General features: G+C 35.2%; 1 protein-coding gene across 4 annotated transcripts in view; it reads right to left on the reverse strand.

Annotated features, from left to right (window-relative positions):
- SUCO (SUN domain containing ossification factor) overlaps window positions 1-26,608 on the reverse strand; it is a 95,851-nt gene that overhangs the window by 30,533 nt on the left and 38,710 nt on the right. For 2 of the 4 annotated variants that reach the window (XM_045982729.1, XM_045982732.1), the window contains exons 7-17: window positions 26,347-26,470; window positions 25,482-25,618; window positions 24,392-24,459; window positions 12,717-12,824; window positions 10,580-10,685; window positions 8,643-8,663; window positions 8,398-8,453; window positions 7,816-7,907; window positions 6,960-7,025; window positions 1,523-1,591; window positions 437-527 (exon numbers count right to left, since the gene is read on the reverse strand). In XM_045982729.1, the coding sequence (XP_045838685.1) occupies window positions 437-527; window positions 1,523-1,591; window positions 6,960-7,025; window positions 7,816-7,907; window positions 8,398-8,453; window positions 8,643-8,663; window positions 10,580-10,685; window positions 12,717-12,824; window positions 24,392-24,459; window positions 25,482-25,618; window positions 26,347-26,470 (938 nt within the window). The remainder of the gene's footprint in view (window positions 1-436; window positions 528-1,522; window positions 1,592-6,959; window positions 7,026-7,815; window positions 7,908-8,397; window positions 8,454-8,642; window positions 8,664-10,579; window positions 10,686-12,716; window positions 12,825-24,391; window positions 24,460-25,481; window positions 25,619-26,346; window positions 26,471-26,608) is intronic. The other 2 variants (XM_045982730.1, XM_045982731.1) reach the window with 2 other exon arrangements.

Raw genomic sequence — 26,608 nt, forward strand, 5'->3', positions numbered from 1 at the left:
AGTTTGCTGTGAGACAAATAATTTAAGAATCACTGCTCTAGGAATTTCAGGCACCCTTTAGAGTTTTCGAGGCACAGCACAGGTACTTAATCAATGCTTTTAAATTTGAATTTAATAAATGCAAGCTTTTAAAATTTGTCCTCAAACCTATCCTACAGAATTAAGCCAATTGTTTGCAATAAGAAAAGGATTCAGTGTTGTGAATAATAGAAATTATATATAATATCAAAACAATAAACATTTGGTCTGGAGTGAAGTGCATTCCTGGTACCCAAAAAGCAACTTAAAGATATTTTAAGTGGCTGTGGAATGCCTGTCCCATGACTCAGAGCTTTCTATAGATACTCATTCCACACATAAATCCAAGTACCTTTCTGTGTACTCGTACACGTAGCTCTCCATTTTAACAGAACTCTACTATCACAGTGGAACTTACTCAGGTGATGGAGCAGGAGCTGGAACCGGAGCTATGTCCGGCATTTTAGACACAGCTGTGGCAGTGGCATTCTCAGATGTACTTTTGTTTCCTATTTTAAGAAAGATACCCACGTTGAGTTTAATTTTTAAAAACTATACCATGAAGATATTTCACTATAACAAATAAAGAACTTTAGTTTCTGGGGGAGGAAAAAAAAGTCAAACAGGTTTGCTACTGCAGACTTTATTTTCTTCCATCCAAGTTCTTTTAGAAAGAAATGATCATACAAAATCACAACTACAAATAATGCATGCTCTTTCTCAACTTCTCAGATAATTTAAGCAAGTCAAATGAATATAAATGTTGTGTAATCTTACATGATTAACATGCCTTCTAGACACCTAAAGGAGTTACTAAAGAAAATGAGAAGAAATGTATGGGTCATTTTAAGTTCACACTTAGAACTAAGTATTTTCTAAGAACAAAAAAGGCAAGATGACTTCTCCTTGCTATCAATACTCTTATCTGGCATTCTGTAGAGGAAAAAAAAAAAATCACTTTTTAATTTGAGTAGTTATTTGATAAAAGCATGCATGAAGGGGCGCCTGGGTGGCTCAGTGGGTTAAGCCGCTGCCTTCGGCTCAGGTCATGATCTCAGAGTCCTGGGATCGAGTCCCGCATCGGGCTCTCTGCTCAGCGGGGAGCCTGCTTCCCTTTCTCTCTCTCTGCCTGCCTCTCTGCCTTGTTGTGATTTCTGTCAAATAAATAAATAAAATCTTAAAAAAAAAAAAAAAAAAAAAAAAAGGCATGCATGAAGTACCACTAGAAAACTTCAGGAAAGAGGTAAGGGATAAAATTATTACTTCTACAGCAGGAAGAGTCAAAAAAGAAATTCATGAATTTTATATAGTCAGGATTGTATTATAAGAGAGAACTTGTGAAATTCAAATAAACAATGAGTAACAGAAGATTGGTAAGTCCCTTTGATTCTTTTCTATATTTCTAAATGAAAAATTAAGTTCCTTGGCTTATTAATTAATTTTCCTAACTAGAATGACCCTTGGAGTATCAGATATTTAAAAGACCCATAAAATGATTAGGTACCTTCTGTCAGGTCTTCAGTTTTTGCTCCCAGAATATTAGCGGCAATATTCACCATATTTAGAATGGCATCTAAAACAAAATTCAATCAGAAAAAATACCAATACACCTAAAAATTCTTATATAGCTTAATATCAGATAGTCAAGAAACCATTTATAATGGTCTTTTTGCATTTTTGGGGACTAATTACCTTTTTGCTCATCTTACTACGTAAGTCCAATATAGGACACAAATTTCAGTCAAAAAGTATAAAACATAAATCTGAATTTTTACATTCAGGAGGAATTTAAAACTTAATTATACTTTTTTGGTTAACCTCCCCAAACCTTTTGCTAAGACACTATCTTCAGCATATTACGAAATTCAAATAAAGTTCAACGTAAAGCCTCTACTGGAGCAGGGAAAAAAATGTGACAACCAAAATTAGTATTTTACAGAAAAGCTTGTTTCTCTTTAACAAGTTCCTATAGTTTAAAACAAAAACAAGCTTGAAGAAGTAGTTTTTCCTAAACAGGTGATTTTTATAGATATAAATAAAATGGGAAGATTACTACCCAAAGGAGAGCAGGAAAATTTTATTTTCAACTATAAACATATTTTATTTATTGATAATATGGTTAAATCCCAACTTGATACACAAAGAATCAAATTTCTTTGATAATTTTTAATGATGCTTAATGGATAACACAGGACACAAAATCTTTTGTGAACTGGGTGGGTATGAGTATGGGCAGGTTAAGTCAAAGTCCTAAAACTCTCAATGCTGTAGGGAAAGCTATCGGCATACCTGCGAATTCTGCCTCTCTTTCTAAAGAGCATACTTGGATGATGAGTAAAGCCGTAAAAACTTTAACATCTGAATAAATAGCCAAAGGCACATGAGTGTCACAAAATGCCTAACTCCATAAAAAGCTGGTACTAAGAATAGGTTGCTTTCTTCTATGAGGTAATTTTAAGGGAAATTAATTTCTATCCCCAGTCTAATCTCTAACATTCTGCTAAAAGTTAATTCATCTATTTTATCAGGTTTTTCTCCTATTAAAATATTAACCTCTGGCAAGAGCTACATAGTAAGTCTCATCAGTTATATCTGTCTTGTTTTCCTTTCCTAAGAGACCCATAGGGTTTTCATCACACTTTCAGTGAAAACCATAGATGTGAAGAGTAGGGAAGGATCTAAGAGAGGAAAACGGAGAGGAAAGAAGCCAAGCACTGTCACCTGGAGCTGATCCACATGTTTTATGGTAGGAGAAAATAGTAAGAAATTTTAGACCGTTTAAAGTGATAGCTGGGAATCATAAATTTCTATCTTTACAAAGCACAGGAATGATATTTTGTTCCAATCATTGGTATAACACACAAAAGCTTCACACTTGCTTCATAGTAAATGTCTAGGATTTTAGGTAACCTTGCCCTTCCTTTGGCCAGACAAACGAGTAAACAAAGAAGCAGCGGTGATTTTTAAGCTAAAGCATGAGATAAAAACAAGAATGGAAGCACCGTATTTCCACACAAACCAAGATAAAGTAGCAATGGAAACTCTTTCATTTCCACCTTAATGTCAACCAATGTCTCAACAGTATCTGATCTTCTACTTGGCCTGACAGCTGAAGTTCAGCCAAATGGCCTGCTTCAGAGAATCCAAATTCTGGAATCAAATCTATACTCTAAAGTCCTTCGTGCTTCAAAGGGCACTCTTACCTCACATAACAAATTTTTTGGCATTTTAAATTCTGGGGCATTTATTGTTAAAGAATTCAAGAACAGAATATATCTGTGAATCTGTGTAAAGAAAGCAGCTTTAAAGTATTATTTTTTAACCTAAACATAAAGAAGATTTATACCATCCTTCATTTAAAAATACTACTTGGGGCACCTGGGTGGCTCAGTGGGTTAAGCCGCTGCCTTCGGCTCGGGTCATGATCTCAGGGTCCTGGGATCGAGTCCCGCATCGGGCTCTCTGCTCAGCAGGGAGCCTGCTTCCCTTCCTCTCTCTGCCTGCCTCTCTGCCTACTTGTGATCTCTCTCTCTGTGTCAAATAAATAAATAAAATTTAAAAAAAAAAAAAAAAAAAAAAAATACTACTTATCATCATTTCAGGGGGCTACTTGGTAACAAAAGCAGAATTTGGCAAATTTCTACATTCTCAGTCCTTCTAAAATATAATTTTGCTTCTACTCAGAGCACTGCCAAATGTAGTCTTATTTTGTCTTTTGAGAGAGAGCAGCTTTGTGAATATTCTATTCTGACCATTCCCAATTCGCATACAAACAAACACACGATAGCTTGTCATAACGTGGCCACTAAAAAAACCAGGCTAAGGTAATAATTTGGTATATAGTACCAAACTCGACATTTGTCCTTAACTTCTTCCAGAGTAGTCAACTCCTTTATCTTTGAGCAGGGCACTAATTCATCCAATCTCATTCTTTTAGGAATGAAATTCTCCCCAGGGACCATCAACATGTAATACTCAGTCTCCAGCACACCAAGGCTCCTTTCGATATGGAAAACAAACGACCTATGCTACAACATAAAAAGACAAACCAACCAAATAACTATTTCCTCCCATGTGTATCTGGATACCTCTGCTGCATGTCTACCCTCATCCTCCCTTCTCCTTCTAGGTCTTTAAAATATATACATTCATAAAAAATACTTTCATGTAAAAGAACACAGAAACTGTACTTTGTCTTAAACATATACACAGAAACCTGGCCTTTAAGCAATTCTACAAAATGCAGACCCTATTTAGGAGTAAAGGTAGACTTGCAAGAATATCAAAGTAGAGAACGGTGTGGAAAATCCACATGACAAAGTACAAGGAAAGCAGAATGATACTAAGAATTTTTTGTTGATGTAAAATATTCAAATGTTCTGGTTCAAGAATGTGAATAGAAGAATCAGGCAGAAGGGCCGCCATAACTGGCATATATACAAAGTCAAGAATGCTGCTTTCTCGAACAGAGTGGTTTCTCCCTTTTTGGAAGCTTAGAAAATTATATAATGTCAAGAATGTCCAAATATTCAGTATGTATGCTCTTTGACAACCAAGTTCCAACAGAATCAATGTACTCTGGTGACATATATTTCCTGTAACTATTAACTGCTTAATACCAAAAGGAAAAAGGAGTTTATGTTAATATTAAAGCCACAGGGGGGAAAAAAGTTGGGGGGAGGCACCAGGGTGGCCCAGTCAATTCAGTGTCTGACTCTTGATACTGGCTCAGGGTTGTGAGATCGAGGCCCCTAATGTGTTAGGCTCTGTGCTGGGCATGGAATCTGCTTAAGATTCTCCTCTCCCTCTACCCCAGGTACTAAAAAAGAAAAAGAAAAGAAAGAAAGAAAGAAATTAAACCCACAGAATTCTGTTTTGGAGCCACTGTCTAAATTTAAAAGGCACATCAGGTTCAAAATTGGCCAATTTCAAGCTGATCCATAAAGTGTGATGATGACAGTCATATTCAGATATTTCGGTGCCAGAGAGTAGCTCTTTCACCTGATTCAACGGCGATTTACTGCTTAAATGCTATAGCACCTTGGAGGCAGTAGCAAAGTCAGGCTCAGAAATAGTCCCAGACTCTCCATAAGGACAAAGAACACAGCTCTGTTAGGACGTGTCCATAACCTTCATGACACCAAAGTCTTACCACTGCCAGCTACTACTGGCTCTTTTTTCTGACACTTCAAGAGATGGAGATCTTTTTAAACCCATTTTCTGTGGTGTAGGCTGAGCTGACATCTTCCCACCCTTCCTCCCACTAAACAAATTCTTTCAACACTAGAACACTGAAAGGTAAATAGAGTCATAAAAAGAAAAATAAATGATATGTTACCAAGAAACATATCTCTGAAGAAAAAGATCCCAAAGTAGGATATAAAGAAGACTCTTTATCTAATTAATACAAATAATACCTTGGTCAATGAAGTGATTACCAACAGGGAAATGCTCTCTATTGTGATATAAACTGGGTTTTGTCTAGGAGTTCATCCCATACGAATACAGAAAAAGAAACCAAGAATGTCAACAGGATTTTCCTTTACCCAAAACTATAGCATTGAGCTATGATGACTACCACATAGCACAGATTTTTTAATACAAATCTGAGGACATGAACAACATTAATATCCAGATAGATAAAACAGCATCACGTTTTCACTCTTAAAAAAAACTATACCCCATAGGAGTGAATGAAGAACCTACTTTTAATGCTGTCATCAACTAGATAGCTAAGAATGCTACTTAAAAGTAATCACTAATCTACAGAAAGTCAGTTGACTAGCAACAGAGTGAAAAAAAGTATACTGAGCTAATATGCAATAAAGTTAAATATTACATAAAGGGTTCCTCTTCTACAGGTATTTTTAGCATTCTTCTTCCTATCCCTTAAAAAACCCACTGAAGACTAGTTTTCTATGGAGAGGACAAGGGGAAGAAGGGAACAGAAAAATGAAAAGATGGAAAAAGTCAGAGGCAACACCTAGTTCCATATACCATAGCTATACCGAAATATCTACCGAAATATATATACTAAAACCTAAAAAGATATAAAGAGACAATATACACAAGAGACTGGGATTGAAGCAACTCAACTTACTAAAAGAACAAGGAAAAGGCACAAGAAATTAGTCATCGATGTCACGAAGATTTACTTTTACTGTAATCAACCATTAACTTCCAAATAAAAACAAAACTCCTTCCAGTATTTTATGTTCTTTACGAATAACCAAAAATAACAACCATTAAAATGTACCTACCTGAATTATAACAATAAAAATAAAGTGTCAGTTGGTAATGGTCTTTCCAAGAGTCTCCTTAGCCAGCTTACCACTAGGTTCAGATAATAGGCTGGCATGACAAAAACTGAACCAGTATCTTAGTTTTTATTTCTTTAGTTTACAAAGAGTATATTATTATTATTTTATTATTATGATTATGATTGTTACTGCTTGAGAATCATTATTATTATGGAAAAGAACAGCCTTTATGTTTGTAATTAATTAGGAAACTAACCACAAACATAGGTCAATGATTCCTTGTTTGCTAGGATTTCACTGATGCCTACTATCTCTGAACTACCATTGGAATTCCTTTCCCATCTAGTATGACTATCCAGATACTTCTACTCATATACTCTGGACCTCTTTAGTAATTCTTTCCCCAAGTAAATTCATAGTCCATTCTCCTAAGGAATTTGCTTAAAAATACAAGCACTTCAGAAAAAAAACTTGTGCTTGCATTTTTTCCTTTGTTTTCATCCACCCTTCTTATTTCATCTCTATAGAAATACATTTCAAAGCTATTATCTTTGATTTCAACTCAAGTTCAATACTTGGGGGGAGAGGGGCTTCCTAAACTACAAAATATCCACATATGCCAGGGGAAAAAAACGTTGGGAAATATTTTGATAGTGTCTAGGAAAATCCCCAAATACTCACTTGTAGCAGAACCAAGAAGATTTTTTGAGGATTTATCCTCCCCAGTATTATAATCCAGTGGATAATCTGTTTAAAGAGAAAAATGAAAGTAATTACCCTGGGAAGTATCTCCAATAATGTTTAAAAACTCAAATTAGGGGCACCTGGGTGGCTCAGTGGGTTAAGCCTCTGCCTTCAGCTCAGGTCATGATCCCAGGGTCCTGGGATCGAGCCCCACATCGGGCTCTCTGCTCAGCAGGGAGCCTGCTCCCCCCCCACCCCGCCTGCCTCTCTGCCTACTTGTGACCTCTGTCTGTCAAATAAATAAACAAAATCTTAAAAAAATAAAAATAAAAATAAAAACTCAAATTATGTCCTGTCAAAGTCAGCTGGCATTTAAAGCATATTTTATAATAAATATTCACTATAGGGGTGCCTGGGTGGCTCAGTGGGTTAAAGTCTCTGCCTTCGGCTCAGGTTGTGGTCCCAGGGTCCTGGGATCGAGTCCCGCATCAAGCTCTCTGCTCAGCGGGGAGCCTGCTTCCTCCTCTCTCTCTGCCTGCCTCTCTGCCTACTTGTGATCTCTGTCTGTCAAATAAATAAATAAATATTCACTATACATCTAAAATATGTTCACAAAAAGAAAACGAGATTCAGAAGTCAACCCCTGGTAAATGTCTTCATTTCACTTATAGGAAAATTAAAGAAGGTAAAAATTCCATTTTTCAGGCTATGATTTAAGATCTCCTAAAATTAGGACTTGCTTGATAAAGTATAAATGGAGGGTGTCATAAAATCTTCTCCTATCCCTTCAGGCTATGAGACTTTAAACAAGCAAAAAATATACATAATAGTCACATGTCTTAAAATCACTTACCATAGTCCTCATCATATAATTCTTGACGTTCTGACTGATACTGGGAATCAGCAATCTCTTCATATTCTTCAACCATGCTAGTGCCAAATACCCTATTAACAACAATTCCATTAAAGACTTTTGAAACAAAACAGAGTTGTTAAGAGTCATCTCTTCATGATAAATGACAAAATACATTAACTTTGGTCATTTTTTGAGGATCATTAGTTTTTGGACTCCAAAATAATGACTGTTTCTCAATCTGTAGTCATCCATCCACTGTTTCGATTAAAATTTTATCTATTCAAGGCATTTAAAAATGTGATGGCTAGTTTTATCAGTCCAAGAATTTTCCATATACTATCATCATAGCAAAATACCAAGCAAGTTGGACCAGACACACATGATGGTTATTTTTTCTTAGAGTAAATTTTCACATTTTTCTAAAATGCATTCAAGAACAAGAAAGGTTTACAAGCTTATATTTCTATAGTATTAACTTCACATAACAGAAAACTATTTTTTCACTTTAAATATGCTGGGATTTTTGCGTATCGCTTTAAAAAAAAAAACACTTGATAAATGTCTGTTGTTCTGTATTACCTTATAAGGCTTAATGGACAAAAGTGCTCTGATCCAAAATGTGATACCAACTCTACCTAAAGAATAAAAAAGGCACAATGCATGTGAGATTATCTAACAATATACGGAGTTTCTTTCATTGTAACATTTCTAAAAATAAAGTCCTCGTTTCCCCAAAAATCAATAACTGTAAAGTTTTGCTTTTTCGTCATGCAGTAATATGCCATGCCCTGTTATTCAATATTGCAAAAGAGAAGGTTGCTAACCTTTATGTATTTGATGAACATCTGAAGCAAGAGGAAGGAAAAGAAAAAGAAATCAGTTCCAAAGTCTGAATAACATGCTATAAGCAACATTTAATATTTATAAATTATATTGTATAATTATAGAAAGCAATGTACTGTAATGGATAACATTGTAGTACTCTTATTTCTTTGCAGAAATCAAATCAATGATTTAAATTTTTACCACCAAAGCTAGAAAGTATAATCCACCTGTAATGAAATTAACTTTAAGGTTAAGTTGAATAACCTAAAATTTATCTGTCAGAAATAAAAACATCCTAAAAGTAATAAAGAATATCTAGAAACAACCTGTGTCTTATATTAATTCAAATAGTATAGATGCTTCATGTATTAGCTATATAGATAGGTACATATGTGGATATACACATGTACATACATACTGATAAAAAGATTAGCGTTAACAATATAATATTTACTCTTACACCATTTTGTACATAAATTTTTTAGGGAAAGCACGAGTTTTTCGGATGTTATGTTATTTCAAGGATAACTTACAGAATTAAAAGATATATATCAATGCACTTTTAAAATATAGGCTATTAAAAAGTAGACCCTGTATCTGGGTTTAGTTTTGGGATAAAGAAACCCAGGTAAACGTATATATTTTATTGCCATTAGGATTAGAATCAAATTTTTTTTTAGAATTGTTTTTCAGAAAAACATTTTAGAAAAAATGTGTTTTTTTAGAACTAATGCTACCAAAAAGAACTTTTTAGAGAAGTCATCATCAAGATGCTTTATAGTGTCCCATCATAAAAAGAACCAAGTAGGAAATGGCACTTTTTATACTACCAATAAATTATGCTCTGCCATTATTAATAAAGTAGATGGTATAAAGAATGATTCTTGGAAATATTTCATTACCATGTGGGTCGCCTTAATTGTAAAATTAAATACAATTGTATCACCTGCCAAATAATTAAAAAAAATTTTCCTTATCACAGTATAGACACTCCTACATAAAAAGGTCATTAAACAATTGTTTAAAAGAAATGGAAAATATACCTTCATTTTCTGAATACTGTTGAACCATTAACAGAGAGTATCAACTATATTTTTAAAAACAGAATTTAGCATTTCTAATATTGAGACTAGGAATACTACAAGTTTACCCATTCATAGAAGCCAATTTAATACATGCTTAAAAAAGACACAGAGAGTAAAATCCCAGAGAATGACCAGATAGCTTAAGTTCTCATATTTAAAGAAGAAAAGACAGAAAATTAGAGCTGCTGTCATTCCAAAAGGTCATATTATAAACACTGGTATTTGAAGGTGTGCTATTATTTTAAAGAAAAAAAGAGGGGAGCAGAAGAATAGGAAAGTCCTATATTTTGTCTAAAATCCAATTCAAGAGTGATAATTCTACTTTGGTAGATAATTCTGGCTCGCATTGGTGGAGAAAGCAGCAGGAATACTGAATATAAGTGTTTAAAAGTTTATTTGAAATTGGTATTTGGACAATATCTCACTTGAATATAAAACAGACAAGGCAAAAGATATAAGACAAATAACTGATATTAAAATTAAAACGATCTAAGAATCAGATTCTAGTAAAAACAATCAGACCTGCCTTAAAGACTTCAGTATTTGGGTTTTGAAATACAGAGAGATGAAGATGACATTTTACATAAAGATTCAAAAAATTTTAAGACATAATCTGAAATTTCATCAGAGCTGCAAATATCAAAAAAATTTGCATAAGTGTTAAGCAAAAGGGAATGTATTCATATTTGTTTTGTAAAATAATAAATGCAGGTCAGAATTATTTTATCAAAAAGAATATTGCATTAAATTTCCTAAGTTTTATGATTTCTAAAAAGGTGGAGTAAGGTATAAGAAGGTATGAATAGGTATGTTTTCATTATAAAACATAGCCCGGTAGGTATAAACATTACCTTCACATATTTTGCATACATCTGTTCATCTAAAGGGAAACTCTGGACATTCCTCTCATCTCTACCATGAAAAGTACCCAGCTTAATCCACTTATTTGTGGGATATCTAGGAAATATAAATATAAACATTCTTTTTAAAAAATCATAAACCACATATTGAGAAGTTCCAACACATATCTTCAAAATATATCTTGTTTATTTTTTTCCTCTCCAAGTGTACACATTCACTTAACATAGTTTAAATGGGAATAAAATATTGAAGAAATGCACTTTCTTTTCCAACTAAACTCTGACAGGTTTTTCTTTACAGGTAAAGAATATCTTTCAAAGCTCACACCATTATCAAAGAGAGAACAAGAAAAGAATAAGACAAAAAGCAGGACCAAAACGGCTTCTTAGGTTTTTAAGTAAACTGGAGGTTTTAAAACAGAGTAGCCAAGAAGTTGTTTTGGAGGGAGGTACTACTCTTCACGTACTAACAAGTGCGTGATGATAAAAAATATAAAGAAAAGTGCCAGTGGAAAGGGAAAGAGAAGAAATCCTTTACCATTACACTACAATTTTACAGATCTTACATAGCTAATCCCCCTCTTTAAAAGAAAATCGAACAGGGGCGCCTGGGTGGCTCAGTGGGTTAAAGCCTCTGCCTTCAGCTCAGGTCATGATCCCGGGGTGCTGGGATCGAGCCCCGCATCGGGCTCTTTGCTTAGCTGGGAGCCTGCTTCCTCCTCTCTCTCTGCCTGCCTCTCTGCCTACTTGTAATCTCTATCTGTCAAATAAATAAATCTTTAAAAAAAAAAAAAAAAAAAAGAAAATCGAACATAAAAGTCTTACAGTATCATTTTTATTTACTACAGTGTTTTAAAAATCCCTCAACGTTGGGGCGCCTGGGTAGTTCAGTGGGTTAATGCCTCTGCCTTCGGCTGAGGTCATGATCTCAGGGTCCTGGGATCGAGTCCCACATCGGGCTCTCTGCTCAGCCAGGAGCCTGCTTCCTCCTCTCTCTCTGCCTGCCTCTCTGCCTACTTGTGATTTCTCTCTGTCAAATAAATAAATAAAATCTTAAAAAAAAAAAAATTTAAAAATCCCTCAAAGTAGTGGAGTGCTCTTAAAACTAAAAAATACTTAACTTGTCAAAGCTGGGTATGTCCATTTGACATATAAGAAAATTACAGTGTAGAGAAAAAGTGATCTGAGCAAGGTTATTAGGTGAAAAATGGATGGAATTCAAGAGGTCTTGAGAATTAATTTCGATAACTGTATATATGTAGCGCAGAGTGTAAGGCAGGAGAAGAGAGAGAATGGAAAACCATTAATGACTGACAACAGAAGAATGGCTGAATAAATAGCAGCATCCTACATGCCATTTCAGAGCCACTCAAAGAGGATGTACTGAATGAGTAAACACCGCCAGTGGAGGAGAAATATAAACTAGTCATTAAAAATGGCAGACTTAATGTATAGAATTACTGAACCAATATGTTGTGCACCTGAAACTAACATAACATCATACATTAACTACACTCAAAAGAATTTAATGGTGTTTAAAAGAGAAAAAAGGATATTATCAGGATATAAGCTGATTTTTAAAATAGAATTAGTAAATATACAAGTACATATAAAATCCCGGAAGGAATATATTAAAATGCTTATAAGTTATCTTTGAATGGATTGTGATTCCTTACCAAATTCCTTATGTTAATTCTTTTATAATCACACACATAACAAAAGTTTTAAAATTCACTATAACAAAAATATACCTCATGATATATAAAATGAAGGATTCATGAAAGTTTTCAGTAACTTTTTAAAAAAATGTTTGGCAGCAACAAAGCGTAATAATTAAAAATAAGGACAGATCTAGGTTTGAATCTTGATTCTCCAATTCACAAGTCATGTGACCTGGGCTACCTATTTAACCTTTCCTTATCTGTTTCCTCACCTTATAAAAGAATAATATGATTATAAGCACTGTATGATTTAATGAAACTAAGTTGATTAGCAAGTGCCTAATACAACAGTATTATTACTATTCTTACAAATTGATACATTAAAATAAAGTTTTAAAGTGACCCATTTCAAAATCTTTGTTCTGGAGATCCAACATAAACTTGTAGAAAGCAGCTTTAGAATTTACCTGTCACTGATAGAAACGAGGAAGTCTTTAGGAGTTGAAGAAAATAATTCATAGTTTGCAATATCAAGCTGTTTTACTTGAATCGGTTCACAAAGTTCAATAACAAACCTTTTAAAAAACACAAGACAATTATTGAGGTAAGCCAACCAAAATAATAGTTCATATTAAACATAAACAGTTTGCATAAACTAGACTTCCATTAAGTTACTCACTGTTTCCCAAGCATATCACTAGTGGGGGGAGGGGGGATAACTATAAATAACACAAGACATTGCTTTTGTCCTACAATATTTTCGAAAGGTTCTTTTTTTAATGACAAAGAACATTCTTGGAGAAGGAATGACTTCACTAAGGAAAGCAAGAAAAAGTGTAAAGTGACTAGTCTAGAGGGCAGCTGGGCATATACATGGTCTCAAAGGGTACCACAGTCTTTGATTTAGCAGTACGCTTTTAGAAATTTATCCTAAGGACACAGAGCTCCAAACATTCACTCTTGTAGATACACTATAATATATATAGCAAGGCAGTTTATAAGAGCAGGGGGAAAAAGTCAACCCACATGTTTAGCATAGAGGACTCAAGTACAGGCCTCCCAAAGAGTGAAATACCAATAGGCATTAAAAATTTTACTAGAAACTATACATTCTGGGGCACCTGGGTGGCTCAGTCCGTTAAGCATCTTTCAGCTCAGGTCATGATCTCGAGGTCCTGCTCAGTGGGGACCTGCTTGTCCCACTCCCTCTGCCCCTTCTCCCTGCTCACGTTCTCTCTCTCTCTCTCAAATAAATAAATAAAATATTAAAAAAAAAAAAAAAAGATAGGGGCGCCTGGGTGGCTCAGTGGGTTAAGCCGCTGCCTTCGGCTCAGGTCATGATCTCAGGGGTCCTGGGATCGAGTCCCGTGTCGGGCTCTCTGCTCGGCAGGGAGCCTGCTTCCCTCTCTCTGTCTCTCTCTGCCTGCCTCTCTGCCTACTTGTGATCTCTCTCTCTCGCTGTCAAATAAATAAATAAATAAAATATTAAAAAAAAAGATATATTACATTTACATAAAGATCTAGAAAATGTAAAGTAATTTACAGTGATAGAAAACAGATCTTTTTTTTTTTTTAAGATTTTATTTATTTATTTGACTGAGAGAGCTCACAAGTAGACAGAGAAGCAGGCAAAGAGAGAGGGAAGCAGGCTCCCTGCTGAGCAGAGAGCCCGATGCAGGGCTCGATCCCAGGACCCTGGGATCATGATCTGAGCCGAAAGCAGAGGCTTTAACCCACTGAGCCACCCAGGCGCCCCAGAAAACAGATCTTTAATTGCTATGGGGGTAGGAGTTAGGAAGGAAAAGTTACAAAGGAGGATGAGAAAACATTTTAGGAAGGTGGATATGTTCATTATCTTTATTGTGGTGATAGTTTCATAGATTATAATCTATGAAAATAGATTAAATGTCAAAAATTATCAAACTGTACATCCTGACGTCGCAGTTTGTTTTAACATGTACATTTATATTTTTGTCAGTTATGCTTCAATAAAGCTATTCTATAAAAATAATGCCAGAGACCTATATTTATAGACATAGAAAAATGCCATGAAACACTGCTCCTTAGGAAGAACTACAAATATGATACCATGTGTGTAAAATAAAACTGCACACAGCGTGGCATTGGGGAAAAAGAAATACTCAAGACATCTAGTACTCTAATCAATATTTTCAGAAAGTAATTACCAATATATTGACAATGAAATCAAAAGCACTAATATTAACATATTGTGCTTACGTTTATGACAGCAAAAGAACCAAGTTCTAGCAGTTGGCAAAAACAATCAGGTCTCAGAGAAAAGCTCATAAAGAGAAGCAAACTAACATTTGCTGAATGCTCACTCTGAGTCAAATACTACGTTAGATGATTTACATCCGCTCTTTGATTTCATTCTTACAACCAAACTGCAAAGAAGATTATCTCCACTGTATAAAACAATAAACACTAATTGGTTACTTCACACTCTTCTCTTCTGCCTTTTATTAATAAGAGCACCCCCCCCCCCCAGCACCAAGTGCAGCTGGGCTTATGGCTACACCTCAGAGACTACGCTTCTCAGTCTCGGCTGTTACTTCGCTGGGGGTGAAGAAGGACTGGGAGTGTAAATATCAAGTGCAACTTCCAGGCCAAGCCCTTGAAAGGGAGCTGCCACTTCTCCATTCGCTTTCTCCCACCTTACAGGATGGAATGAGAATGTGGTAGGACTAAACCACTTCAGCAACACAGGCAGGGAAAACACCTTTAGGGAAGACAAAGGAACATGACTGAAAGCATTTGGGTCCTTTAAGTGTTCTATCTATCTGGCTCCAAAGCTTACTCATTTCCCATACCACCAAAATACCTTTGGGAGAGGAAACTAAAGAAAATCAAACTCAGACTTTGAAATTGTTATTTACAGTGAAGAAAATAAATATAATAGAGCACTAAGAAGAAAATAAAACACTAATTCTCCCCCTCTTTCTTCTGCATACAGTGTTTTCTATTTCTAAGACATGAGCTATGTATCAGAAAAATTAAGCCTTCCAACAAATGTATTACCAGGTATAAAAAGTAAATTCAATGTGATGAACACTGGATATTATATGCAACTGATGAATTACTGAGCTCTACATCTGAAACTAATGCTGTACTACATGTTGGCTAGTTGAATTTAAACTAAAAAACACAGGAAAAAAGGGAATTCACCAAGAAGATTTAACAAGTCTAAAACTTGTATGCACCTAATAAATAGCCTCATGATATATAAAATATAAGCAGGTATGTAATTATTCCTCAATTAGTTCATTTTTTTTAAAAGATTTTATTTATTAATTTGACAGAGAGAGAGATCACAAGTAGGCAGAGAGGCAGGCAGAGAGAGAGAGGAAGGGAAACAGTCTCCCCACTGAGCAGAGAGTCCAATGTGGGGCTTGATCCCAGGACTCTGAGATCGTGACCTGAGCTGAAGGCAGAGGCTTAACCCACTGAGCCACCCAGGCGCCCATCCTCAATTAGTTGATTTTAAAATGCTCTTTCACTTTTTTGCATTTTTTATATTTTCTCAGAAGCAGAGACTATTCTATGCCTATTAACAGAACTACATAAAAAGATGACAAATCCAGTTTCAATATGATGCTTTTAATTATTTATAGTTCAGGAATTTTAAAAGATCAGAGATCTAAACACAAGAGTAGTGTGATAAAACACCATGTATCAAAATTTAGTTGATACACTTAGGAGGGAAATTTACAACCTTAATGTGTATATCTGAACAAAAAAATTAGGTTCAACAGACTAAACATAAAGAAAATATAATAAAGTTTCAAGCAGAAATCCACAAAACAAAACAAAAAAGACATGATAGAGGGAATCAATAAAGTCAGACTGGTCTGTGGAGAGAAGACATAAATTAAAATATTAGGAATTTTTTTTTTTAAAGATTTTATTTATTTGACAGAGAGAGATCACAAGTAGCAGAGAAGCAGGCAGAGAGAGAGAGAGGGAAGCAGGCTCCCTGCTGAGCAGAGAGCCCGATGTGGGACTCGATCCCAGGACCCTGAGATCATGACCTGAGCCGAAGGCAGCGGCTTAACCCACTGAGCCACTCAGGCGCCCAAATATTGGGAATTTTTTTTTAAAAATCACTGAAACAATAAACTACTACCAACAACTTTATTACAAAATCTTTGAAAATGGATTAAAGACAAATTCCTAGAAAAATATAATTACCAAAACTAATTGAAGAACAATTAGTAAACCTAAACAGCCTTGTAACTATTCCCATCTACTCACACCAGTACAAAATGGTACAAGCCCAAGCTTATTTATAGTAACACTGCCTGCCACAGTAAAAGATTAAAATACCAAATATCCACCATCAGAAGACTAGTAGAATATTGGTAAAACCACATAATAAAATTTTATACAGCTATCAAAAAGAATGAAAACGTTTTCTATGAGCAAAATAGAAAGATGACCAGATCATGGTCCCAGGAGCCCCACATCAGGCTCCTTGCTCAGTGAGGAGCCTACTTCTCCCCTGCCTGCCACTCCCCCTGCTTGCTTGCTCTCTCCCTCTTTTTCTGTGTAAAATAAATAAATAAAATCTTAAAAAAAAGAAAGAAAGGGGCGCCTGGGTGGCTCAGTGGGTTAAGCCGCTGCCTTCGGCTCAGGTCATGATCTCAGGGTCCTGGGATCGAGTCCCGCATCGGGCTCTCTGCTCAGCGGCGAGCCTGCTTCCCTCTCTCTCTCTGCCTGCCTCTTTGTCTACTTGTGATCTCTCTCTGTCAAATAAATAAATTAAAAAAAAATTTTTTTTTAAATAAAAAAAAAAAAGATGACCAGATATTGCTAAGTTAAAATTTAACTCGAGGTGAAAAATAGTGCGTATAATATACTAAGTTCTGTGAAAAGAGGAAGATCAGTAAAAATCTACATTTGCATTTACATAAAGAAACTAAAAAGATATCTAAAAATTAAACACTAAATAAGAAGAGAGATGACAGAGATTAGAAGAACTTCTCTCCCTGTAATTCCCTCACCCTTTTGAAATACCTTTTTGGATCTGAACCATGTGAACATTTACTTAGCTTTCAAATTACACCCTTAAAAGAAAATTAGTATCTACCCATAGGTCCAGATGGTTTTATAACTGAGTTCCAAACTTAGAAGATACTTAATGGTACAAGGTTAGAAGCAATGCCTTCAAAATAAGGAATAACAAGGACTTTGCCAGCACGTAATGACAAAAAGAAAGGAAAATCAATGAAAAGGATTAAAAAAATTTTTTAAAAAGAAAAATTTGTAGGGATGATATAATTTTCTACACAGAAATCCCAAAGAAAAATCTACATGTTATTAGAAAAGAGAATATAAAAGGATAGCTGCATATAAGGTCCATATATAAAAAACTGGACATCCATATACAATAAATTGTAATTTTTAAAAAAAAATTATTTGAGAGAGCGAGCATGCACATGAGTGAGAGCAGGGGTCGTGGGGGTGGGGCAGAGGGAGAGGAGACAGAACCTCCAAGCAGACTCCTCAGCTGAGCGCAGAGCCCCAGATCAAGAGCTGGCCAATTACCTGACTGAGCCACTCAGGCACCCCAAGCCTAGCTAGTATTCTTCTGACGTTGTTCTAAATTCTTGTTCAGATACACTCCTTGTTAACTGTTTTGAGCAAATTCCTGGCTGTGATTTCTTCTCGATACTCCTTTGGGGAAAATTCCTCTGTCTTGTCATTTTGTCTGGGTTTCTGTCTTTTGCATATTATGAGAGCTTGTCATGTTTCCTGCTCCTGAAAGTCATGCTACTATTAAGAAGGGGTCATACACTGTCCAGGGCCTGGCACTTCAGAAAGTGTTTCTGGTATGTGCTGTGTGCACTCTGCGGCTGGGTTTGGCTGCTCTTTCCCACAAGTCAGTCCTGCTCTGCAGAGGTCCTTCCTGCTTGCACTGGGGAGTGCCTGGACCTTTTAACTAGGTATGCTTTGATCTGTTTGTTTAGATAAGCCTGATTAAAAAAAAATTATCGAAACAGAAAAATGGAGGGAAGAATGAACCCATTCTACACACCATATATTAAAAAAAATTCCACTGGGACTAAAAACCTAAAGGTGAAAGGTTAATTTTCTCCAGAATTTAAAAACTTGACATCTTCTTTTTCTTTCTTTTCTTTTCTTTTTTTTTTTTTTTTTTGAGACAGGTAAGTTCAACTACATTGTTTATTCACTAATTCCACACTTTACCTCTGATTTACACTGTACCTTTATCATAAAAGTTTCCTTATGAGCAGGGGTTTGTTTCTGTACTCCCTATTCTGTTCCACTGATCAGTTTATCACCATGTGCAGTAACATCACACTTTCAGTAGCTTTATGGATCTGAGTATCAGGTAGGGCAAGTTTTTTTTTTTTAAAGATTTTATTTATTTATTTGACAGAGAGAGAGATCACAAGTAGGCAGAGAGGCAGGCAGAGAGAGAGGAGGAAGCAGGCTCCCTGCAGAGCAGAGAGCCCGATGCGGGGCTCAATCCCAGGACCCTGAGATCATGACCTGAGCCGAAGGCAGAGGCTTAAACCACTGAGCCACCCAGGCGCCCAGTAGGGCAAGTTTTTGCATCATATTCTTCAGGACCATCTTGGCTACTCATCTGCTTCTGCTTTTTTCTTATTAACTTCAGACTTATCCTGTTGAATTCCCTAAATGTCATGATGAATTTTGTTTGGAATTTTACTGAATCAGATGACTTATATATTGAGTTTTCTTATGTATAAATAGGACATATCCTTTTTTGTCTTTTAATGTCTTTCAGTAAGATTATTTTAAAAATTTTTCATTTAAGTATATCTTGTTAAATTCATTTCTGGGCAGCTATTTATCTGTTGCAATCGAAAATGTATTTTTAAAAATTACATTTTGTTGGGACACCTGGGTGGCTCAGTTGGTTAAGCAGCCAGCTCTTGATTTCAGCTCAGATCATGATCTCAGGACCCTGGAATCAAACCCCGTGTTGGGCTCTGTGCTAACTGGGGAGTCTACTTAAGACTTCTCCTTCTTCCTCTGTCCCTCCCCTCACTTCCATGTGCCTTCTCTCTCTTTCTCTCTTTCTCAAATAAATTAATTTTTAAAAAGACTAGATGGGCTTGAAAAAGCATAGACGACACCAGAGAAAACTTGCTGCAGAGAAAAAAACCTTAAAAACTAGTCAGGCAGGGAAAAAAAAATGTTACAACTGAGATGCTGCAAGACTGACTGAATGTAATCACAATGAGGATGGGAAAAACAGAGGAATGAATAGGTCATATACAAGATAAAATTAAGGCAAATAATGAAGATGAAAAAAAGAAGGAAAGAAAACTAGTAGATCATGAATACAGACTTAGGGAACTTAGCGATTCCATAAAGCACAATAATATTCTTATCACAGGAGTCCCAGAAGAAGAAAAGCAGGAAAAAGGAGCAGAAAGTTTATTTGAAGAAATTATAGCCCCGAATTTTCCTAATCTGGGGAAGGAAATGTATTCAAGTCCAAGACTCAAAGAGAACTCCCCTGAAAATTAACAGAAACAGGTCAAACACCAAGACATATCACAGTAAAACTTGCAAAATACAAAGACAAAGAGAGAATTCTGACAGCACCTAGGGACAAAAGGCCTTAACCTACAAAGGTAGACACGTAAGGTCAGCAGCAGACCTGCCCAAGGAAACCTGGCAGGCCAGAAGAAAGTGACATATATTCAACACACTAAATTCAACACACCAAAACCACCAAGAATATTCTATCCAGTAAGGCTAGCATTCAGAATAGCAGAGGAGATAAGGAGTTTCCAAGACAGCAAAAATTAAAGGAGTTCATGAACACTAAACTAGCTCTACAGGAAATATTAAAGGGGACCATTTGAGCAGGAAAGAGAGACCAAAAGCAACAAAGATTATAAAGGAACAGAGATAATTTACAGGAACAGCAACAGGTAATACTTTTGGTAATACAATGGCATTAAATTCATATCAATAATCACTCTGAATATAAATGGACTCAGTGCTCCAATCAAAAGACAAAGGCTATCTGAATGGTTTAAAAAAAAACCAAAAACCGAAGACCCACTGATATGCTGCTTACAAGAGACTCATTTTACACCCAAAGATACCTCCAGATTAAAAGTGAAGGGGTGGAGAACCATCTATCATGCTAATAGATGTCAGAGAAAACTGGAGCAGCCATAAGATAAACTAGATTTTAAACCAAAGAGTGTAATAAGAAATGCAGAAGGGCACTGTATCATTAAGAGATCTATTCAACTAGAAGATTTAACACTTGTAAATATTTATGCCCCCACCGTGGGAGAAGCCAAGTATACAAATCAATTAATGACAAACTTAAACTCACTGACAATAATACAATATTAGCAGGGGAATTGGAAGCACTTACAGCAATGGACAGATCATCTAAGCAGAAGATCAATGAGGAAACAATGGCTTTGAAAGACAGAGTCGATCAGATGGACTTAACAGAACATTTGGAACATTTAGTGCTAATGTAGCAGAACAGACACTCTTCTCAAGTGCACATGGGTCACTCTCCAGAGTACATCACACGCTGGGTCACAAATCAGGTCTCAACAAGTACATAAAGACTGAGATCATACCATGCGTATTTTCAGACCATGACACTATGAAACTTGGGAGTCAACTACAAGAAGAAATTTGGAAAAGACCACCAATACATGGAGGTTAAATAATAACCTACTAAATAATGAATGGGTTAACCAGGAAATTAAAGAAAAAAATTTAAAAATACATGGAAGCAAATGGAAATGAAAACACAACAGTTTTCATTTCCACCTTTGAGATGCAGCAAAGGTAGTCAGGCATGACAGAGAAGTATCTAGCAATACAGGCCTTCCACAAGAAGAAAGTCTCAAATATACAATCTAACATTATACCAAAAGAGCTGGAAAAAGAAGAGCAAATAAAGCCTAAAGCCAGAAGGAGGAGGAAAATAATTAAAGATTAAAGCAGAAATAAATGCTACAGAATTTTTAAAAAATAGTAGAACAGATGAATGAAAGTAGGAGCTGGTTTTTTGAAAAATTAACAGAACTGGTAAGCCCTTAGCCTCACTTATCAAAAGAAAAGAGGGAGTTGAGGGAAACTGGAAGGGGAGATGAACCATGAGAGACTATGGACTCTGAAAAACAACCAGAGGTTTTTGAAGGGGCGGCGGTGGGGGGACGGGGTTTGAGGAACCAGGTGGTGGGTAATAGGGAGAGCACATACTGCATGGAGCACTGGGTGTGGTGCAAAAACAATGTTACGCTGAAAATAAACAAATAAAAAAAAAAAAAAAAAAAAAGAAAAGAAAAGAGAAAGGACCCAAATAAATAAAATCAGGAAATGAAAGAGGACAGATCACAACCAACACTGCAGAAACACAATTACAGGAGAGTGTATTATGAGCAATTACATTCCAACAAACTGGGCAATCTGGAAGAAATGCATAGATCCCTAGAAACATATAAATCACCAAAACTGAACCAGAAGAAACAGAAAACTTGAACAGACACATAACCAGCAAAGAAACTGAATCAATAATCACAAATTAACCAACAAATAAGAATCCAGGGCGAGATGGATTCCCAAGGGTAATTCTACCAACCATTTAAAAAAGAATTAATATCAATTCTTCTGAAACTATTCCAAAATAAAGAGAAATGGAAGGAAAACTTCCAAACTTATTCTACAAAGCTGAAAACAGAACTACTCTATGACCCAGCAACGCACAACTACGTATTTACCCAAAGGATACAAAAATACAGATTCGAAGGGGTACATGCACCTCAACTCAGCATTATCAACAACAGCCAAACTATGGAAAGAGCCCATTCCATTCAACTGAAGAATGGATAAAAAAAGATGTGGTATAATATATACATGGAATATTACTGAGCCATCAAAAAGAATGACATCTTGCCATTTGCAACAACATGGATAGAACTAAAGTGCAAAATAAGTCAGCTAGAGGAAGACAAATACCGTATGATTTCACTCATGTATGGAATTTAAGAAACAAAACAGATGAACGTAGGCAAAGGGAAAGTAAAATAAGAGAAAAACAGAGGGAGGAAAACTATAAGCAACTCTTAACTATAAAGAACAAACAGGGTTGCTCAAGGGGAGGTGCTTTGGGGGGATGGGATCAATGGGTGATTGGCATCAAGGAAGGCACCTGTGATGAGCACTGGATACTGTATGTAAGTGATGAATCACTAAAGTCTACTCCTGAAACCAATACTATTACATGTTAGCTAACTTGAATTTAAATAAAAACAAGAATAGCGAAGAAAGTTTTGAGGAAGATGAGGTATAAACTTATTCCACCAGATATTATGACTTATAAAACTACAGTAAGACTGTGTGGTCTTAATATACCTTAGGAGCATTAACCTACTTAAATCAGGTGATATCAGTTAAAGGTGCCCTGAAGTTCAATTATACAGTGAAAAGATACATATATACAAATGAGCAAAAACTAAATATACAGTAAACACATATACTAGTTTGGCAGAAACATTAAAATACAAATAGGTAGCTATGACTCCTTCATATAACTTCATCCCAGCATGTTTCTGTTTGAAATACAAAATTATGGAACATAAAAACTCGAGCAGACTACAGAGGCTCCTACAAATAAAAACAAAAACCTCAAAATAACACTTTAAATCACTTCTTCAAATCCAATTTATGACACAAGGAGAAATAAACTTTTAAATTATCCTTAATACCCTTAAATAATTTGTGGTGTAAATGTACAAGGAGTGAAGGTCAAGAACAGAAAATAAACATTATCTTTAAAGTTTAAAGTTTCTCCTCAAATTAAAAAAAAAAATCAATGTATCTATTTTTAGCAAATCAATATGATGGCAGTGACTTATTTCAATTCTCTTTTGAACTGCTGCTTTTGAGCAATTAAATCAAATAATCTAATAGAACTGTTGGTATATCACACATTATTTTCCTCCATAAATCTGTTCCCTTGCCTATATTCTTACTTAGTTAATGGCAGAGTCATAGATCCAAGTAGGAGTCAAAACCCTGGAAGATTTCCTAGATAACTCTCTCCACATCCAATTACTAAACAAGAGCTGCCAATTTTATCTGCTATAGTCTCTTTCATATCTCCCTCTCTTCTGTACCTACACTGCCAATACAGGTTCCTAACTGGTGTCCCTGCTCCCAACTGCAAGGATGTAGGCCATCCTTTGAGAACCAGACTTCTTAAAACACCACTGAAATCATGTCACTTCCCTACTTAAACACTTCCCTCCATGGTCTCTAACTAACTTCAAAAAATTTTAAGCTAAGTATACACAGAATTCGATGGTCTGGCTATTGGTAAACTAAATCTCCAGTCTCCTGGTCCACAATTATTCTAGGTATACTTTTATTCTTATCATGATTAAATTAACTTATTCAGGTTGCTTTTACTTTAGCTGCGCATAAGAAATACACTCCTTTTGGGGCACCTGGGTGGCTCAGTGGGTTAAGCCTCTGCCTGCAGCTCAGGTCATGATCTCAGGGTCCTGGGATCGAGTCCTGCATCAGGCTCTCTGCACAGCAAGAAGCCTGCTTCCCCCTCTCTCTCTGCCTGCCTCTCTGCCTACTTGTGATCTCTGTCTTTCAAATAAAGAAAGAAAAATCTTTAAAAAAAAAAAAAAAAGGAAAGAAAGAAAGAAATACACTCCTTTTAGCACTGTTCTCTTATTCTTACAATTCCTGAATACCTCTCCCTCATATGTGACTTCCTATGAATCCTTCAAGATTCAGCTCAGGAATTACCTCTTCTAGGAAGACCTCTCTTGTCCTCTCACAGTTACATACCATCTCTGTTCCTATCATAACCTTACAGCAATACTTTTTATACTATTTCATAATTATTTGGCTAGACCTATTTTTTGTCTGTGGCTGTGACCTTTTTAAAAGGAAAGGTATTTTGTATTCAATTCTGTAACCCAGGACCTAAGGTAATCACAGTACCAGCACCTATCAATCATAAATGCTTTTTAAATGATTAGAGGAAAAAAATCAATCTAATCCTAACATAAAAGCTTCACATAATATGTACACACATAGAATGCACGTTATTAAATTTTATGTTACTTACCAAATTTTAGTGCTGCAAGGATTCAACATATAAAGATCCATATTTTCTATAAGAATAGCAGATGTGCTCTATTTTAAAAAGGGGAATGGGAATAAATTACTTAAGGAAAAATATTTCAACTCTAAAGATTTCTAGGATTTCTATATTTTTAGATCTTAAAATACTAAGATTCTAAAACACTCATTTGAGAAGAAGGCATAAAAATGACTAAAATTTACTGATTATGTCTACAGTGTTAAGACAGCCTTATAACAAAACATTTTAAATTAAATGTCTGTTACTATAAAGGAAAAATGATTTTCTACTAGCTATTTTCTTTTTAAAACTTCAAACACATTTTAAGTTAAAAGTCAGGATGAATGCCCTTCAGTGGATGAAGAGATAAACTATGGCACATCCAGATAAAAGAATATAATTCAGCGCTAAAAAGAAATGAGCTATCAAGCCAGGATAAAACTTAAATGCATATTACTACATGAGAGAAGCTAATCTGAAAAGGCTACATACAGTATGAATCCAACTACATGACATTCTGGAAAAGACAAATCTATGCAGATAGTAAAAAGATTGGCGGTTGAGGGGAGGAATGAAGGATGAACAGGTAGAGCACAGAGGATTTTAGGGCAGTAAAAATACTCTGTATGATACTATAATGACTGATACATGACACTACACATTTGTTTACGCAGACTGTATAAGAGTGAACCTAAGGGGATGATAATGTGTCAGTGTAAGGTAATCAACTGTAGCAAATATATCACTCTGGTGGGAAGTATGTTGATAATGGAGGAGGATAAGCGTGTAGGGGTAAGGGAAATGAAAGAAATCTCTGTACCTTTCTCTCAATTTTGTTGCGAACCTTAACAGCTCTAAAAAAACAAAGTCTTTGAAAGAAATAGAAAAGGTGCAATGTATCAACCAATATAACTAAGAATTCATACAAGATAATGTCTTTAAAAGCATAATCCTGTATTTATCAGAGAATCGGAAAAATAGCTCATGTTAAAATACAGTTCTCAGCAAACTGATGCCTTTATTTAATAAAGTTACTAGTATCCTACAAGTATAAAAGAATTTTATAGTTAAGTACCTTGGCTTCTGGATTAGCTGCCAAAATTTTGGCACCACATTCTACTGAGGCATAATTATTTCGATTTTTCTGTACTTTTTTTGTTGCATGTAGACCTCCATTAGAAGAAGGATGCATTGACTGACCTGCAGACAAACCTTATTATAAACATATATATATGATAATTATGATTTAAAATACTCCCAGCAAACAATGATCCAAAAACAATAATATTGAAGAACAGGTTTTAATGCTTAAGAGAGTATTTTTTTTTAAATTAAGAAATTCAAAATGCTTTACCTCTTTGGCTTTAAAATATATCCCCAAACCAAATTAACTACAAAAATCTGCACTACTTGATTTACGTCTGAATAATACTAAAAATGAAGCTTATCCATGAAAATCAAAATATTGTGTATACAATACTTTATTAAGGATGAATGCTATCCTTCTAACATTAAGAATTTTTAATTCTGAGGCTTTCTTTACAATAAGAAACTTCAAACCTCAGTCCAACTCTATCTATAATTTAAAGCTTTATGACTCAAAAGTTTCATTCATATCCCAGACAAGCCCCCACAAAAATGAAAAACAACAGTTTTTGTGCAATTTTCCTCTTATAAACTGAAATAAAAAGTACTGCTCTGCCTAATTTATCTTATTTTTTCCTCATGTAATAATTTACAAGAATGGATTTTAATTAAAACTATATAATTATACAACGGGAAATGGCATATGTTGATAATTATACATCTTAGCAACTTTCACCTTTAAAAAGTTTTCAGAAGTTTTTTTTTATTTTACCAACTATGGAGAGAAATGCATTATTTAAACCTCGCCCTAAAATAAATAAATAAATAAATAAGAATCACAAGTGCTTCCATACTTTTCTCTTTTTCTACTTCCATAACTTTCTTCTTCCATTCATCAAATGTTGGTATATCTTCTGGGTCTTTGGGACTTGTTACAGATGTATGGTCAATTTCTCCCGGTTTTGTATAATCAGAACTCTAAAAGAAATGTGAAGAATACAGAGAAAACAGATTAATAAATTATAAAAGTATATACAAATGTTTATGTGATATTAAAGTTAAGTTTTGTAGCTGATAGACAACATTTAAAAAAAAATGAAATGTAAAAAGTTTTGG

This window comes from Meles meles, chromosome 17, assembly GCF_922984935.1.
Source record: "Meles meles chromosome 17, mMelMel3.1 paternal haplotype, whole genome shotgun sequence".
NCBI lineage: Eukaryota > Metazoa > Chordata > Mammalia > Carnivora > Mustelidae > Meles > Meles meles.